The sequence below is a fragment of the Urtica dioica genome, chromosome 6 (genome assembly GCF_054948205.1).
Source record: "Urtica dioica subsp. dioica isolate 48M chromosome 6, U.dioica_male_clone48M_v1_H2, whole genome shotgun sequence".
NCBI lineage: Eukaryota > Viridiplantae > Streptophyta > Magnoliopsida > Rosales > Urticaceae > Urtica > Urtica dioica.
Window position 1 is genome coordinate 4090658 of NC_142761.1, and position 18524 is coordinate 4109181.

Below are 18524 nucleotides of genomic sequence, written 5' to 3' on the forward strand. Positions count from 1 at the left end.
ACGTATTTTAACATTAAGATCCAATGAAGATCAGCAATGTACTAGTCTAATTGAGATGACAATAACATTGGAAACTTAATTTTGAGAACATGCTCAATTATTTTGAGTTACTCTCATCGACCGAAAAAATTAAACAACCGAGATCCACCAATCAAGCAAAAGATCGTACATCTTATATAGAGAACTTCTAAATAGTCTTTTCTTATTGGAAGCTTGGAAGATAGATAATCATATCCATTCACAAATAGAAAATAAAATACGAACGTAATCGAAACAAACATGAAAATGTTGAAAAACCAAAAAGTCAACCACGGCCCTATGAGAAAACTCGAAGCCCATCGCCGAGCCCCAAAAGCCACCACTGAAGACGCCGCTCCTCCAATGAGGTCTAAAATACAAGGAATGTAGTGTCAATATTTCAAGGTTCACGTCTCTCTATGTGTTGGATCACAGAGTCACCAAACTTGAACATCCTAGTTCGTGAAGACACCAACATTAGTCTTGGGTGGGTGACTAGCATGGTTCGTATTAGAACCCCGCCCGTCAAGACCCACTCATCCTTTCTTTGTACTGTATCCCATATGACTCAATCACTACATATCCCTTATGATTAAGCATAACGCGTCTAAAGGTAGCTTTTTAAATCGTGGTCAAATCCCAAGGCTCAACCCTAGACGGATGCTGGAAATAACCAAGTTGGAGTATAGTAGGGTAGATGGAAGTTATGATAAAGAGATGAAATGCATAGAGATCTTAAATAATTCATAAACCACCACCTCATTTGCCTATAATCTTTTCTCAGTCAAACCCTTGTCAGCTCGCTTTCGATACACCCTCGTCTAACCTACAACCACTCAACATCCACCGCCCCATTTGAGCTGACCATGTCCCACCTCTTTGTGACATCTGCCGCGATAAACCATCGTTGACTTGCTAGACGAATTCCCCTCGCTCAAACTTTGACTACCCAACATTTGTCATTTCTTGATAAGTACATACTTTCATACATAATATATATTATCTTTCATTTATTTCATTTTTCTTGCATCAATGAACATCCTCGTCGCAGTGTTAAACTATTATATGGCGGGCAGGCCCGACCCAACCTTAAGAGTTGTAAATCATTTTTTAGGCCCACCAAAAATTTAAACTAGCAGCACAATATCAAAATAAAAAGCCAAAAAGAAATCATAACATGTAAAACACTAAAAAGCCGATTTGCTCTATTTAATGGGTATTCATTCATTTATGTATTCCATATAGATTGATGTAGTGCTATCAATTGGTCTGACCGTTAGTGAGTTAACAAGCTTGACCTTTTTCAAAAAAGAGTCGAGCCAAACCGAGCCCATTGAAGGACTTGGGTGGGCCTAGGGTGTAGACCCATAAGTCCGGCCTGGCCCGGACCCTCAAAGAATTTCAATATGGGCCCGGTTCGGGCCTTTATTAAATATAATTTGGGCCCAACTCTATTTATATTAAAATATACTTTATTTTTTGTTTAAAACTTGTGTCTTTATGTGCAATTGTGTTTTTCAAAGGACGGAAAAAAAAGCATATTATTTCATCACAACGAATGAAACAAAAGCAAAAAGATTATGTATGCATAATTATAATTCTCATGCTCAGGATCAATCTTATTTTTTCACTTATTTGTGTTGTTTTCTTTTTATATTTAAATTATTTTTATGTGTTTGAATTTTTTTAATTGTTGGGCAGTGTCATTATTTTTTTGTTAGAATATAAGTAAAGAATAATTATGTCGAGTAAAATATATCAATTAGGGTATGGTAAAACTAATATTAAAATTATACGTAAAAAAATTTGATTTAATCTAAAAGTTACTCTTGTTTGTTTTATAAAAACAAATTATTTTTTTTATAAATATCTTATTTTAAATTTCATTTTAGGCTTCAAAATATGTTAAGCCTGCCATGTGTGAGGGTTGTAGTCAAGGGTTGCCCAAGCTATTATGTGATCTCAGGTAAGAGTAAAAATAAATTAGATTTTTTAAACATATATTAAAAAAATTAGGCATTATAACTTAATTTTCCTAAAATTTAAAGTATTTTTCCCTAAAATTTGAGGCCTTTTTTTATGTTTTTTTTTTTTTTCACAAAAAATTCATGGCTTTAAGTTTAAACCATTGCCTAAGTGACTTAAGCCTTGGACCGCCTGCTGTAATTGTTTGTAGCGACTTTTTCATCATAGATTACTTTTGTGGTCGTCAAACCTTCAGCGACACGGCAATTAAATCTACGACGATGATAATTATTAGAGATCAAGTTTTTCATATGCGTCGTTTATGTCTAATAAGCGATAAGTTGAACAAGTTGTATTTTTCTTTATTTGTTTCATTGTATTTTCCTTTATTTTCCTTATGTTTCTTCATGGCTATATAAAGTCATTTAGTTGTACTTTTCTCATGAGTTTTGGAATAAACATTTTCACTCTCAATCATTCAAGATGAAAATTAGTTTTCCCAATTCTCAAATCCAATCTATCCTAACCTAGAAATGTAATATGGTATCAGAGCGAATTTCCGCATTCGATTTTCTAGGTTAGAGAAATCCACTTCGTCCTCCCCGATTTCCTCGACGATCGGAAAAGATCTCCGACGCGAGCCCGGTGGAATTTCACGAAGGTCAATTTTCTTTTACCTCCGAGTATTCCGGTTATTTGGCACCTCTTTTTCTCGATTTCAAGTTCTTCTTACCATCGCTTATTCATCGACGGAAGAAGCTTCATCGACGGAGCGCATTGGAAGTTCGGAGTGTTTTTATCAAGATTCTAGTCCGGCGAATTTCAAGCTGTTTTTATCAAGAATCTATTTCCGGCGATTTTCCGCTTTGTCAAGACTTCAAGATCTTTTTCTTTCGGCGATTCAACGTCGTATCAACGGGTTCAAGATCCCTATCCGGCGAGTCCCGCCGTGTCAACAGTCAAGATCTTCTCCGGCGAGTCCCGCCGTGTCAAAGTTTCAAGATCTTTTTCCGGCGAGTCCCGCCGTGTCATAGCCATCAAGGTTCTCTTCCGGCGAATCCAGCCGTATCGAGCCCGTAAGAATCTTCCTCCGGCGAGTCCCGCCATGCCAATATGATCAAGATTATTCTCCGGTGAGTCCCCGCCGTGTCACAGCCGTCAACAGCTCCTCCGATCTCTCTCTGCGAGCCATCCGTGGCCAACGAAACGAAATCTGCCTCTGGCTCGAGTTTCAAGAGAAGAAAAAAAAAAGTGGCGAGCGACGGGCTGTTCCTCCGACATGGTGACGGCGATCGCGACGCCGATCGACAACTCCGACATGATCGTCTCGGCGTCCAGAGACAAGTCTCTCACCCAAATCAATGGCCTCCAGCGATGCTCCGATCTCCTCCGACAACGAGAGGTACGGGTTTCAGCGGTTGGAGACGAACTCCGCCACCCTCGTCGGCACCGTCGGCGCGTACGGGCGCCACGTGTTCCTCTGCTACAATACTCCCGAGGCCTGGCTTTCTGACGTTGAGTCCTCCGACGCTGATCCGCTTCCCAAGCTCCTCGCATCCGCTCCCAACTCTCGCAAGAACGATATCGCCGTCATGACGAAACTGACGATCTGCGAGGGATGCGAAGGAACAGAATTTTTGGACAGAGATTTTCTCGACGCAGCAATGGGTTTTCGCTGATTCAGTCTCGCCGTTTCGGAGAGAAAGTCGCGAGCGATTCGCAGTCGGACAGAGATCTTCTCGCGCTGCATTGGGTTTCTTCTTCGTCAAGACCTGTGTTGTTGCTTCTTCTGGGATTGCTTTCAGCGGAGGTTTTGGGAGTTACCTTTTTGGAATGAGTGAGAAAATCGCCAAGACATCCTCAAACACTACCGATTTCAAGAACCCATCGCTGACGTGGATTATTGGGTTCCTCTTCATTGTCAGCTTTGTTATGCAATTTTGTTCTTCTCAGCGCACTCAAGGTGTTCGACAAAATGCCTCTGAGAGATTTTTTTCTCAAAACAAGACCGGTTCTTCACAAAGTCAATTTTTTCTTCATTCATTCGGTCGAGGTATTCTTCGGATTGTCTTCTCCGATATTCAAGTTCAATCCAAGATGAACTTTCGGGAAAGTTCATCTTGCGGGGGTGTATTAGAGATCAAGTTTTTCATATGCGTCGTTTATGTCTAATAAACGATAAGTTGAACAAGTTGTATTTTTCTTTATTTGTTTCATTGTATTTTCCTTTATTTTCCTTATGTTTCTTCATGGCTATATAAAGTCATTTAGTTGTACTTTTCTCATGAGTTTTGGAATAAACATTTTCACTCTCAATCATTCAAGATGAGAGTTAGTTTTCCCAATTCTCAAATCCAATCTATCCTAACCTAGAAATGTAATAATAATCTCTCTCTCTCTCTCTCTCTCTCTCTCTCTCTCTCTCTCTCTCTCTCTCTCTCTCTCTCTCTCTCTCTCTCTCTCTCTCTCTCTCCGGAATTCTGTGTCGGAGTGTCCACACTGAAAATGTTTTGGTGCGCCTGATAGCAATTACTATTTTATTGTCACCGCTTTCTCAAGGTAAAAAGAATGATCTAATTAAGAGTTTATGTCCAAACCTCATTCTCATGAAGCAACCTGTATTTTCAGTGCTATAGAAATGACAACATCAACAAGGGACCCCATCAATAATCATCAATAAAATAAAATAAATATTAAGACTTTGGAGAACGTACGGGTTGCTACTTCTAGACGATTGTTTGCGTAATAATATAGTTCTTGAGCAAGATTAGAAGTTTCAAGTTTGTACGATTGACTAGTCAAACAGTTTGTGAACTCGGAAAATCTTGAGCATATAGAAGAAGAGTAATGCTTTCTTGTGTCAATTGTCTAACAAATATAAATGATATTAATGAAAAGTTAAGTCCTTTACCGCGTAGAGACTATTTAATAGAAAAAGGTGACATTTCGTTGCAAAACTTGTGGTTTGGGTTTGGCCAAGCAAAGTCTACAATAAATAATTGCCATGGGTTTCATCAAGTCGCTATGTTTTTCAATATTTTAGCTTTGTTTTTACGAAAATAATATGCATTTTTATTATTATTATTATGAGAACAATTAACAAGCAAGTTTGAAACCCCCGTGAGTCAGAAGATCTAAACTTATCCGCTTTGGACCTGAAAAAAGGTTGAGAAAAAAGTCATTGGGCGACTTCATTTGTGGGCCCAAAAAGAGTCGTTTGAAGACAGACACAACAAACGGAAACGACGGTCAATTCTCTCGTACGGTACATAAAGAAACTACAATTTGAAATAGGACACATCATGTCATGTTTTTCCAATGTTATATCTTATGTTATCACTTATGAGGTGCTATTTCGTGCTAGATCCAACAACATCATAGAAAAAATCCAACAATATTGATATAAATCTTTGTATACTATTGTTTCGCTATATTGGCGGCAAAGAGCAAGCAAATGAGAAGACAGAGAAAAAAGATGAAATAATATCGTGGCGTGTATCTGAATAATGCAAAGGATATAGATTGGATCAAGGTCCAAATAAATTGTACGAAATTTTCAACGACCAATACAACACTCAATAGCTATGCCATTGTTGTCAAAGATCCAACTAATCTATATCTCAACATAAAGAAAACGAAGATGGTTTTTCTTATCATGCATAGATTAAATGCTCCTTTGAAATTTAGCACTTTGCATGAATCACTTGCGTCTTTTTCTTCTTCCCTTTATTGTCATTTTTCAAACAGCTAAAGACTATAAAAATTTGACAATTTCGTATGCAAATATTATATATATATATATATATATATATATATGTATATATCGTTATTTAATATATATGTAATCTTTTTAAAAATCGGTATTGATTTAGAATCACAATAGTATAAAATTAAGATTAAAAGATTAATCACACTTAATAAACCGTACTAAACCATAAATTAAATTACATTTCAGCCAATTTGTTCCCTCTTTTGATTAATAGCCCCGTAACAAACATACTTGAAGTTTTTTTTTTTTTTTTTTAATTCCAATTTTATCCTTTAAATTAATATTCGAACTCACGTTATTGCATGATAAATTGATTGAAGAATATCGAGAGCCGAAAAAGACATGTATCATGTAATTTAGGTACAAAATCAACACATGAACCTTCTTGTAATGTATTATCTTTTTTCGTTCAAGGGTGGATTGCGATATTAGCGGTGTATAATCTCTTACGTGTCTCGACGCCATAACTCAAATTTGTCTCCTCATCTGAGCGTCGGGGGTGCGAAACATATATGTTTCTTTTTCAAACAACATATATATATACCTCATTATATAGTTTCGTCCCATTTTCTCATAAACATCAGAAATCATAGCAAGCATCATAGAAATATGGAAAATCATAATTATTAGAAAACATAACAAAAAAAAACACATAAAAGTTTTCAGAAAATATTGATTCAATGTGTGGATACCATTTATTTGAAATATGTAATAAATTGGTTGAAACGACTACCATAACTAGCATAAGCTTTAAAAAAAATCCATGTTGACACAAAGTCCGTGACATCCAAGAAGAGCTTTGAAGTAACTATAGTATAGTCGTGAGGTAATTTGTTATCCAAGGTATAGAACACTATGTTGAACAATTTATCATTACTGCTTGTGCACCGTAAAATAAGGCAAATAGCAAGATAGGGTGGGAAGTAAGTAAATCAACACAAACATGTTGATAACCCAGCTCGGTGATAAAACATAGTACACAGGGCAGTGTGCTTGATGGTGGAAAATTATTCGCTAATCAATAAGACATAATACACTTCGGACTTAGATTCTAAAACTTCCTCTTAGAGCGCGTTTTTCTCAACTCCGATTAAACTGCAACCAAAACTTTCTCTTAGGAATGAGATCCCCTCACTTCTACATATTCTTCTTCCGAAGACTCTTCAACAATGAGCACACAAATTAGACTAAAAAATCTTATGCCGGTACGAGACACGCAAAGATTACAATGCTCTCAAACACATTGAGGAAAACTCAGGCAAGAATGGTAGAGAGATCGAAATTGGAGGACAAAAGATACAATCGATCTAGAATAAACTGTTATGAGTATAAAGCTTGAATAAAAAGATCTTGCTTAAATTGCACAAGATCGAAAAATCAAACCCGATCAAATCTCTAATGAATTCGGAACTAAGAGTTAAACAGGCTAAATAATTTTATATAAAGAAAGATCTTGATCGTGAAGTTTTCATATGTTAATGTATAATATGTTGTTTTGCCAAAACACGAAATATTCCCAAGAGGAATAAAATAAAACTCAAAATAAACCTCATTTCACTGGGTCAAATTGAGAATGTAAACGTGATTAAACTTTATTTCATAAGCTACAACTTCAAATGTGGGTAAGAAATATGAAACTTGATGTCTTGAAAACTAAGGTTTTTGGTTGAAAAAAAAGTGTATATAATTCTTCAATTACCGATAAATAAATAAAAACTAATTTTTTGTCGTAGCATTGCGCATAATAAAAAGGAGAGCTATGCATATGGTTACTTTAGCTTTACTACGTCAAAGTTTTAGCCTAAATACTTCATAATTAAAAAAATAGCGCAAACTTACACAAATTGCATGACTATATAAAACATAGACATGGGTTAATTACTTAATATTTGAATAGCTGACTATAATTTTAATTGAGCCTGGTCATTCGACTATTTGATATAATTTCTTCCACAAATCTATCACACATCTCTTGTTTTATTTATTTATTATTATTTTAAATTATTGGTAATAGAACTTTATAAAGAACTTTTTTCTAGACAACACATCTGAATTCTATTATATAATTGTTTGTTAAGCCATTGCCCTTCAGACATGTTGCGAATTCTATAGTTGTGACTTGAGACTTGTGACTTGTGACTTGTGAATCCATATCTTCATTTCTCTTAATTGTCATTAATAATTTAAGACGAAGCACAAGAAAGTCAAGCCTGATTAGCTACGTAGTTTGACGGCAAAAGGTACGGTTCAAAAACGACGTCGTAATAACTGATTAGCCAAACTGTCTTTGTCAGCTGTGTTGCTATATAAAGCTTGTTCTTAAGCAACAAATATCACGAAATCACTAAAAACAAACAGAAAAAAAATAAAGAGAAAGACACTCAGTTCCTCGACTTCACATTGTTGATTTTTTTATGCGATCTCTCTTGTGATCTTTCAAATTAATTTATAAATTTTCTGTGCCTGTGCTAAGTTTTCAGCAGCAATGGCGTCTTCGTTGAGCAGAGCTCTTATCCCGATTTGCATTGTTTCGATTTTCTTGCTCAGCCACTCAGTCAAATGTGACATTGGTAAAGTTTTTATTTTTTATTTATTTATTTTATTCATGTGCACATCCATAAATATAGTTTTGAATTATGATATGATATGATATATAAGACAGGAATGGCAATTTTCTTTCTAAAATAAGTGAAAGGCTCTGCGATGTCACATTTGGGGATTATAATTTTAACTGAAGGAGATTTGTATCTTTAGAATAATATCTTTGAGAAATATATCTGGTGAGAGAGAGAGAGAGATCTGAGTAGGAATACTGAACTGACTTTTGCTTATTTGATCATTAGGGTTTTTTCATGGAGAAATGTCGTTTAGAAGCTGATAATGTAGATCTAGTTCTTGCGAGAAAATAAGTTTTTTACCACCGTGGGTTAAAAGACCTTGCAGTTGATTTTGTAAATGAGTGCTTTTTGAAAGGGAGAAAAAAAAAGCCGAAGAAGTTGGTCGAAATTCTAAATTGACCAACTACACTTTAATTAATGAGCTAACCATTCCGAGACACGTCTATGGCTAGATCTATATCTGGTGTTTTTCAGATTTAGTCCTTTTAAGTTCATCCATGATAATCAAACCCCTTTATAGTATTAATATATTGCAGTGGTTTTAGATTGTGAAACCCAATATCACTGCTGCAATTTTCAATTTTTTTTTTTATTTGGGTTGAAGAAGTAGACAACGTGATTTTTTTTTTCTGTCATTTGTCAGCATGAACCATATTGAAATGAACTGTTTTCAGTGATCATTCATCGAGGATTAATATTCATCAAACTTAAGATGTGCATTTGATGAGATATCTTTAGGAGATACAAAAAAAAAAAGAGAGGTTCCGTTAGGAAAATAGTCAACTTAAACGTTTGACATTGTTAAATAGCGAACGTTTGGTAAATTTTAGGTAAATGACAACTTTCAGACGTAAATCTTTAGTAAATAGCCACTTTCATATACCAAACGTTTTGACCATTTACATAAGATTTACGTTTAAAATTGGTTATTTACCTAAAATTTACCAAACGTTTATAATCTGTTCAATCGAAATCGAAATCCAAACCCGTATTTCCGTATCATTTGGATCGTTGCAGACGAGGAAGACTCGCTCCTGCAGAGCATCAACAGCTACCGCGCGTCGCTGAACCTGACGGCTCTGACGAAGAACAAGAACGCGGAGTGCCTCGCCGACGAGGTCGCCGAGCAGTTCCAGCGCCAGCCGTGCACGAACTCGACCGGCGCCAACACGGTCCCCGGGACCGAGCCCTCGTTCCCGAACTACCCGACCCTCTTGACCAAGTGCCGCCTCAACATCACCAACACCAAGGCCGGCCAGATCCTCCCGGCCTGCGTCCCCAACCTCGAGGCCACCCTCGTCGTCTCCAACTTCACCAAGTCCCAATACTCCGGCTTCCTCAACGACACCAAGTTCACCGGGATCGGGATCGGCCACGAGGACAACTGGATCGTCGTCGTCCTCACCACCGCCACCCCCGAGGGCAGTTTCGTCAATGCCGTCAACACCGGTATAGGCAATGCCAACATCCTCGCCCCCGATACTTTTCACTCTCTCCTTTTCGTTGCGATGATTGTTATCGCTTCCGTTCTCGTGTTGTGATTGTCCGTGTGCTTTTTGATCTCGTTTTCTGTTTTTCATCAGGCGTAAAAAGACCGCGACAAGCCTTTGTGTTTGAAAACGTGCTTTATTTATTTATTTGTTTATTTTCATGAGACTAACAAGTTTTATAAGTTTCTTAGGTGCTACTGCGTAGAGGTAGAGGGCATATTATCGCTTCCGTTTTTGTGTTATGATCGTCGAAGATCACCCTTTTTTTCCGTGTGCTTTGATTATTGCCGTTTTTCATCAGGCGTAAAGACCGTGACAAACCTCGTGTTTGAACTTTGAACATGCTTTATTTATTTATTTGTTGATTTTTATGAGACTAACAAGTTTTATAAGTTTCTTAGGTGCTACTACATAATCTAGATACGGCATATAATGACGTCCGTTTTTGTGTTATGATCATCGAAGATCACCCTTTTTTTCTGTGTGCTTTGATTATTTCCGTTTTTCATAAGGTCTAAAGACCGCGACAAACCCCGTGTTTGAACATGCTTTATTTATTTATTTGTTGATTTTTATGAGACTAACAAGGCTTTTAAGTTGGCAAATAAGTTTCTAAGGTGAAAAAAAAAAAAAATTTTGAAAAAATGATTATACTCCTACATAAACAATAGGTCGAGGGCATATGCCCCCCTCAATTTTTTTTAAAAATTATTTTACATATATTTCTTTGCATTTTGGTCCAAAAAAACAGCGACAAACCTCGTTTTTGAAGTAACAAGGTTTTTAAGTTGACAAATATGTTTTATGTTTCTTAGGTTGAGGGGTTTTTAAGTTGGCAAATATGTTTTATGTTTCTTAGGTTGAGGGCATATGCCTTCCCTCAAAAAAAAAATCATAAATATTTTACATACAAGATTTTTGCATTTTACTCCAAAAAGTTGTAGTCCTTTGCTTTTTGCCCCTCCTCATCACAAAGCATGGCTCCGCCCGTGTTGAGGGCTATTTTAGAGTAAAATGCCACTCGCGTAATAGTTCAGAGCCTTTATTATTCGAATGTATAGTCAAACGGGAAAATTTTTCACGCAGGCGACCACGACGACGACTTCGATGATCGCGACGACCACAACGACAACGACGACATTCACAACGATCGCAAAGATCGCGACGACCACAACGACCACAATGACATCGACGAGGAAGACGTCCTTCTCCAAAGCATCAACGCTCTCCGCGCCGACGCCAAGGTGTCGGCTCTGGCGAAGATCGAGGCCGTGGACTGCTTCGCGGACGACTTCGCCGATCGGTTCCAGGACCAGCTCTGCTCGAACACCACCGGCTCTCTGGCGGGCCCGGCCTCGACAGACATCTCGAGCTACCCGGACTTGATGCTCCGGTGCGGCCTCAACGCCTCCGGCGGGATCGTCCTCCCGGCTTGCTCCCCCGGCCCGTCCCCGACGAGCGTTCTCTCGGCCCTCAAGGCCTCAAAATACGCGACGTCTCTCACTGACCCCAAGTTCACTGGGGTCGGGGTCGGCTCGGAGGACAACTGGTTGGTCGTCGTTATGACCTCGAACACTCCTCTCGGGCCCACGGGCGGCTCGAACACGCCCAACACTCCGAACCCATTCAACACTGGCAACGCCGTCGATGGAGTGAATGGAATAAACGCCGGTTTCGTCTCCCGAATCAGCTTCCTTCACTACTTGCTTTTGTTGGCGGCTTCATCGGCTCTTCTCATATGAAACTGATTTCCATAAACAGCTACTTAATATAAATATATACACATTAGTTTACAGTTATTTTTGTGCATGTAGGTAATAATTATGGTAATAAAAGGGCCAGCTCTCATGACAAGTTAGGCATTACTTTCGGAGGTTAGACATTTAAGGGCTTTGAATGAGCGATGGTGTGAGTGTTGAGATTATGTATTTTTGTGTGATATTGGTGAGTGAGAGAGTAGAATTATCATAGCGTAATAGATATCTACATACCATGTTCCATATGTATTTGTTGATTTTTTTTTATTATTATTAATGAAGTTTTTATTTATTTATTTGTGAAGAAGGCCAGTTTTTTCTTCCTTCAATGCCCGACATGACAAAATGCATCACTCATCACGCAAATTGGGCAATAAATTATGCTCCTTTCAAAAAAAGAAAAAAAAATCCCCTTTTTTTTCTTTTCAATGATTGAATCAACGGTCATCTTTATATACATTCTTTTTTTTTTTTTTATACTTCTAACATCACACAGAAAAATTTATTCATGCCATGTGTTGTGTCAATAATAAAACAAGTTTATGTAGCGAAACTGAAATAAGCTTATTTCAAAGACTCCGTAATATCCGAAATTAACAGAAGAGAAAACAGATTTGTTATAAACTTGGGTCAAGTCAACTCATCTTTAACCTGACGCGGTTCGCCGAAAAGTAGCTCCGGACAGCAAGGAGCAAAACCCAAGTGGCCTTTGCAATCTTCTCCTTGATCATCAAATGCAAAGCCGAGCTCAACACCGTCTTTAGTATCTGTGCCTGAAGGCCTTTGAAGAAGCCCAACGGGCCTTCCCTTCTCCAAATGCCAAGAAGCGCACCGTGGATCGACCTCCTCTCGGGTCCAATGGCCGCTTCTTCGTGATCTTCTTCTTCCGCGGCTTGAATCATCACCTTAGTCCTGCACAATCGTTCGGGTAAAAAAAGAAAAACGTTTATGCCTTTTGTGTCAAGAATTTTTTTTTAGAAATTTTGGCGCAAATAATCCCCAACCTTTTATGATAGTTGCGTTTTGGTCCCTAAACTTTTTTTTTGAAGCATTTTGGTCCTTTGTAGCATATTGATCCTTTATTTTAAAAAATGATAATTTTTTTTATAAAATTCAACACCAAATCAACTTAAAACATATTTACAAACTAAATAACTTGTTTATAATTTTAAAAAGTTAAAAAAAGTAACATATATAATGCTATTAAAATATAATATTGTATAATTTTCTTAGTGCTTTTAGGCTCAAAATATGACGTAATAAATTTATTTTGTAAAATTAACAATTTAATTTAGTATATAAACATGTTTTAAGTTTATAAAGTATATAATTTCATAAAAATAATTTTTTTTTATTTTAAAAAGGGCCAAAATGCTACAAAATCAATAGGTTAGGAACCAAAATGCTTCAAAAAAAGAGTTTAAAGGCTAAAATGTCACTATCATAAAAGTTAGGAACTGTTTGAGCCAAAAATCTTTTTTTTTAACAGAAATTTAGCGATATAAACCTCATAAACATAAGCGTTTGCGTTTTAGCCAACATTTTGTAAATTTTTCGTAAATAACCAAAAAATTTTGTAAATATTTCGTAAATAGTCATATTTACTAGAAATTCACTCTGGGTTTTTGGTTATTTTGATAGCGTAAATAGATTTACGTGACTATTTACAAAAAATTAACGAAACGTTGGCTATTTCAAAATTTCTAACGTTTCATATGGCTAAATAGTCACTGAACCCTTTTTTTAATTTAAGTCGTTGAACTCGAAATCTGTGACGGTTTTGACCTGATTGCCGGGTATGTCAGAACAGTTGCCACGCATTTTGAGACGGCGCCGAGAACGAAGGCAGAAGAGGCGGAGAGAGCTTTTGGGGATGATGATGATTCGCCGGTTTTTGCGGTTGAATTCGTGTTCAGCGCTCTCTGTTTCAGCTGATCAAACACCGTGTACTGTGCGGCAAGTCAAAGGAGTTTTCAATTCTTAGTAACCGGTAACAAAGATTTTATACGATCACGTGTTACTTCTTTTTATTATGAATCGATTTTTTACATTAGTTGATATCAAAGTTGGTAAAGGTCTCGCGTCAAGGTTATGAGTTCTTCATCTCGTTGTTGGTTTCGAGATTGAACCCTATGACACCTACTTAACATGGTATCAGAGCCCACAAAACTCAAACGAGCACCAAAATGAAAGCTTTACTTGTTCCCATGTGTCGGTCGGTTTGAGATTTTTAATCTCGGAAGTACCATTTTGACTGCGACAAATTTATAATATCTCGCCGTTAAGTGATGACACGTGATAATTAGAGTGAAAGCTCTACACCAGAGACAAGGTTTGTAAGGAACCTGAATATTCCATTACTCACAAAATAAGATAATACAACGATATTTACAAGCTTTCGAGAAGCTTGTTCTCTCTCTCTCTCTAAGAAAAACATCTCAATTTTTCACTCAATTCCTGATTCCCTTTTCCTTCCACTCTCTTCTTAATTATATATCAAGTAACTGCTTAACTAACTATTTATTTATAAATTTATAATTATGATGCTACCCTTAAGGTCCTAACCGTTTCTTTTCCAGTGTCACTTCTATATGGTAAGTGTTCCACTAATACCCGTTATGCTCGTATATAAACTCATGAATTACTCATCTGATTGTCAATTAGTTTTGAGATGGAACCGCATAATACTGAATACAAAACATCGAAAAAAAGAGTGACATAACGTTTCGAAAAGTCACCTGGATCGATGGATTGGACGTCAAGAGGAGAGAAATCCCGAGGCCGCCAAAAGCCTCTCTCCAACTACTCTCCGAAAGGGTCTTCAAAAGCCCCTTCGACTTCCCAAACTCGGTCGTTTGCATCTTCGAAGACGCCGTGTCCAAAGGCTACACAAATGTAAGTAAAAATTACAACAATGCAGGCAAAATAATTATAAAAAAAAAAAAAAAAAAAAAAAAAAAAAAAAAAAAAAAAGAGAGAGAGATTGTGTGACGACCTGAGTGACGACGACCATGCAGGCTCCGGCGGCGGCGGCGATGAGCAAGTTGGCCTTGGTGTCGATGGCTTTGTTTCCGGTCTTTCTAAGGTACAGCCTCTTGAAGAAGCTGTACCCGTAGAAGTAGATGAACTGAGATATGAAGCTCTGGATATTCTTTGTTCCCAGGCCTTGGTACAACGACAAAACTCTTCCCTTTGAAATAGCTTCCCATAGAACATCTGAAACATTCCTGCCCCAACACCAAAAAAAAACAAAAACAAAAAAAAATTAAATAAACTATGGAGCAAAGAAATTGTCTTTAAAATTGAGTGTAAAATAGAAACCTGTATTTTTGGTGATTGAGAGCTCTGAGCTCAGCTTGGTATTTGGTTTTGCAAGTGTCAAGTGGGTATAGAATTGTGGTGCTGACTAGAGCTCCAACGGCTCCTGAAGTGGCCTCCGAAACAGATTCCAGATCAAACCCCATTTCTATAAATTTACGGGTATAACTGCTTTTGAAAAGGGAAGAAAAATTTGGTTACTCCTGGGAGTTTAGCCTTTTTTTTTTTTGGCCGATCTGGGGTATTGATCTAATGGATGATTAATTGAGGTTTGCGTTCGCAGGCAAAATGAAAGTGACGCGTACAAATGATAAGAGTTTCCCATTTCAACCCATCTTTTTTTGGAAGACGTAAAGATTTTTGTAGGAAAAATTGTACAAAACCATTTGAAACATATTGATTGACAAAATAGCCAAAGTTTAAACTTTTCAACAAAGTAGTCAGTTTTACGTTTTCAAATTTTTTTTGACAACCAATATTAAATTTTTTTACGATTATTATAAGCAATTTATCACTTTAAAAAAAATTAATCTTAGAGTCAAATTTTTTTTGAAACCAGATTACTGTACATTTTGGCTATTTCACTAAATTAAGACAAACCTTAACTATTTTGCAAATTCATAATTTTAAATTGTTTATTTAGTTACATCACCCATTTTTGTACTTTATTTATTTATTTAATTTTTTTAAGAGTGCCACTTTAGATCTCTATATTAGAATTGTAGTGTAATTATATAAGAGATAAACATGTACTTGATAAATTTTAATATTCGAGTAATTGGTTTATAATTTTAATTGAAGATAGTGATTTCACTATTCGATATAATTTTCTGTTTGATTTTATATATAAATAATTTGTTTAAATTAAATTTTTCATTAATAATTAGAACTGACTTCGATCATACACAGATCTCAGAAGAGGCTGAAACCTCATTCAAACAAATAAATGTCTTGAAAAGAAAATGAGAAACAAAATATAGACAACGCAAACAAATGAGACAATGCTCAATTTTGTCCGAAATGTCAAATTTACTCCCTTCGGCCCTTCAACGTAGATTTTATGCAACTTTTAAAGTGAGCAAGAACACTGTCAAGAACAGGCATGCCTATGTCAACCTCGAAACTTCGAGGGACTCCAAACTTGACACGCGACTTAACGAAATTTTTCTTCCAACTACAACATATCTTTCTTTTTTTGTAGGACCGGAGATACAACAAATCTAAACCAGCTAAGACACAGATACAAAATAGAGAAAGGTCGTTGTTTGCTGAATTAGTTGGATTCTAGAACATATGTAATGAAGAGTAATCACAGTTAGAGATCAACAACGTAGTGATATAACATGTAATTACTAATTTTTTTTGGGTTATTAAGCTATATAGCCATAGCGCTATAGTGGTTTTCTAAAATAGCTCACCTTTCGTTAATATGTTGTAAATAACCAGAGTCACTTATTTACAATAGATGAAAAGACACTTATATCACAACCGTTTCCCGCCCGATATTATTAGCTCATTAATTAAAAAAGGAAATCAAATTTCGGCCTTAACTGCTCACGCGGAAATCAAAGGATATTCATTTACACCAGAAATAAACCATCACACGTAACCCGAATCTCTACAAAAAAAGAAAAAAAAATGGAGACAAACCCTAAGCGGCGATTCGATATCAAAGGAAAAATCTGACCGGTGTTTGAAGATCTAAGACCGAGTTCAAACCAGACGGCTCAGAATAAGGTATACATGAACGATTTACTTACATGCGACAACAATTTTTAAGAATTTTGGTGGTTCTGAGATTTTTTATCATCGGAAAATCATTTGCTTTATTTCAAGAAGTGGGTAGTTTTGGGTTACGATTGTTTGGGGACGAAAAAGAAAATAGAAATGGCTGTCGTTTAAAGTGAAAATGGGTTTCAAGTGAAAGATTAAAATGAGTTTATACATTTTGTTTCGGTATGAGTTTGTAATTCTTAACTGTTAATAAATTGTGAATTGACAGGCCCTTGACAAGCCCGAAGTTGATCATACTCTGCCAAAAAATATATATCAAAGAAGGTGCCGATTCCACACACCGTGAAAAGATCGGCCGACACGAGCGTGTAGGATAATTTTTGGATGCATAGATTAATCTGTATGTAGGAATGGTGTAATTTTTGTTGGTTGAAATATGACATTATGCTCAGTAAATCTATTATTTACATAACAACTTGCAATCGTTATGACTGGATAGATGTAAATCAGGAAATTATAGCAATTAACAAGAATGCTCAACATATACTCCCTCTAATAATGATACTTTATAGTAAAATTATTGTAAATAAGTCGTAAAATAAGTTGTAAATAAGTTGTAAATACGTCGTAAATAAGTCGTAAAATAAGTTGTAAATAAGTTGTAAATACGTCGTAAATAAGTCGTAAAATAAAGTGGATCATTTTGGACGTCCTAAAATTCTGGAATTTTAGGAAGAACGTTGAAAAGAATTCAATTTGAATTTCAAAAGGTATCAATAAATATTTCGAAAATAAATAACAGATTGCTAATAAATAGAAAAATATTCGGGAACTCAATTTACTGTTAATTTTCCAAAAATAGAAACTAATTCAAATTAAGCAAGCGGTTAAATTTTTGAATATCGCTGGTTATTCAAATTGAAACTTCCTAAACGGTTTCATATTTGATTCAATTTTTTTTTTTAAAAACGGCCTAATAAAATACAGGCAGTCGAAATTAATAAGGGTAAAAATGTAAAAATTAAACAGTTAATAATCTGCCACGTATGCATAGTGGCTATTTACGGAGTATTTACTAAAGATTGACTAATTCACAATTCCTACCGCTTAGGTAGCTTATATAGCTAATTTTTTGTTTTTTTTTCCCATAAGAAGTATTACACTGATGAATAAAAAATAGAATCACATCGACAATCACCCAAATTAGGCTCGGTGTGACTTGTTAAAACAAAATCCTCTCAACAGATTAATATATCTTAAATGTAGGATAGATAAATAAAGGGTTATTTAGTTATATAGCCACACGGATATAGTGGATTGAGATATAGCCCACCTTTGGTTAATTTCTTGTAAATAGCCAAGTAAACTTATTAACAAATTAAGAAAAGCCTTATTTAACACAACCAAACATATATTTTAGGTAGTTAATAGGCTGCCACGTATGCAAGTTGGCTATTTACAAATTATTTACCAAAGGTTGACTAATTTACAATTCATATAGTTTAGGTGGCTTACGTAGCCAATTTTTTTATAAATAAATGTACTCGACAGTTGCACCAGTTTGGTGTAAAAGTTAAAACAATTTTAGTGTTATAAGTTGGAGATGGTTTAAATGAAATTTTCAGAGAAATAAAATAAAATAGTGAATGACAAATAATATGGAACTTCACAAGATGACAAGACAATAAGAAAAATACTTTTGGGAATTTGACAGGGAATCAGTCCTCATATTAAAACTTAAATAGTTCAAGGGTCACATATGCAAATAAAATGACTTAGATTTTTTTTTATTTTATTTTATAATTATTTTATTCAGAGGTTTGAATTCAGATCCCACCTCTTCTCTTTTCCCTCT

At 35.9% G+C, this 18524-nt stretch overlaps 2 protein-coding genes across 2 annotated transcripts; one reads left to right on the top strand and one right to left on the bottom strand.

The window, feature by feature from the left end:
• The first annotated feature begins 8066 nt into the window (after positions 1 to 8066).
• LOC149393013 (uncharacterized) lies at positions 8067 to 11913 on the top strand. Its single transcript, XM_089616554.1, has 3 exons — positions 8067 to 8322; positions 9388 to 9819; positions 10947 to 11913. The coding sequence occupies exons 1-3, from the start codon at positions 8238 to 8240 to the stop codon at positions 11600 to 11602; spliced, it is 1173 nt and encodes a 390-aa protein (XP_089472680.1). The 5' UTR covers positions 8067 to 8237; the 3' UTR covers positions 11603 to 11913.
• Positions 11914 to 11920: 7 nt separating this feature from the next.
• On the bottom strand, positions 11921 to 15271 carry LOC149393014 (peroxisomal adenine nucleotide carrier 1-like). Its single transcript, XM_089616555.1, has 5 exons — positions 14939 to 15271; positions 14613 to 14844; positions 14356 to 14502; positions 13403 to 13566; positions 11921 to 12529 (listed from the first exon to the last, which is right to left on the bottom strand). Exons 1-5 carry the CDS (start codon positions 15079 to 15081, stop codon positions 12253 to 12255), a joined length of 963 nt encoding a protein of 320 aa, XP_089472681.1. The 5' UTR covers positions 15082 to 15271; the 3' UTR covers positions 11921 to 12252.
• Positions 15272 to 18524: the final 3253 nt, after the last annotated feature.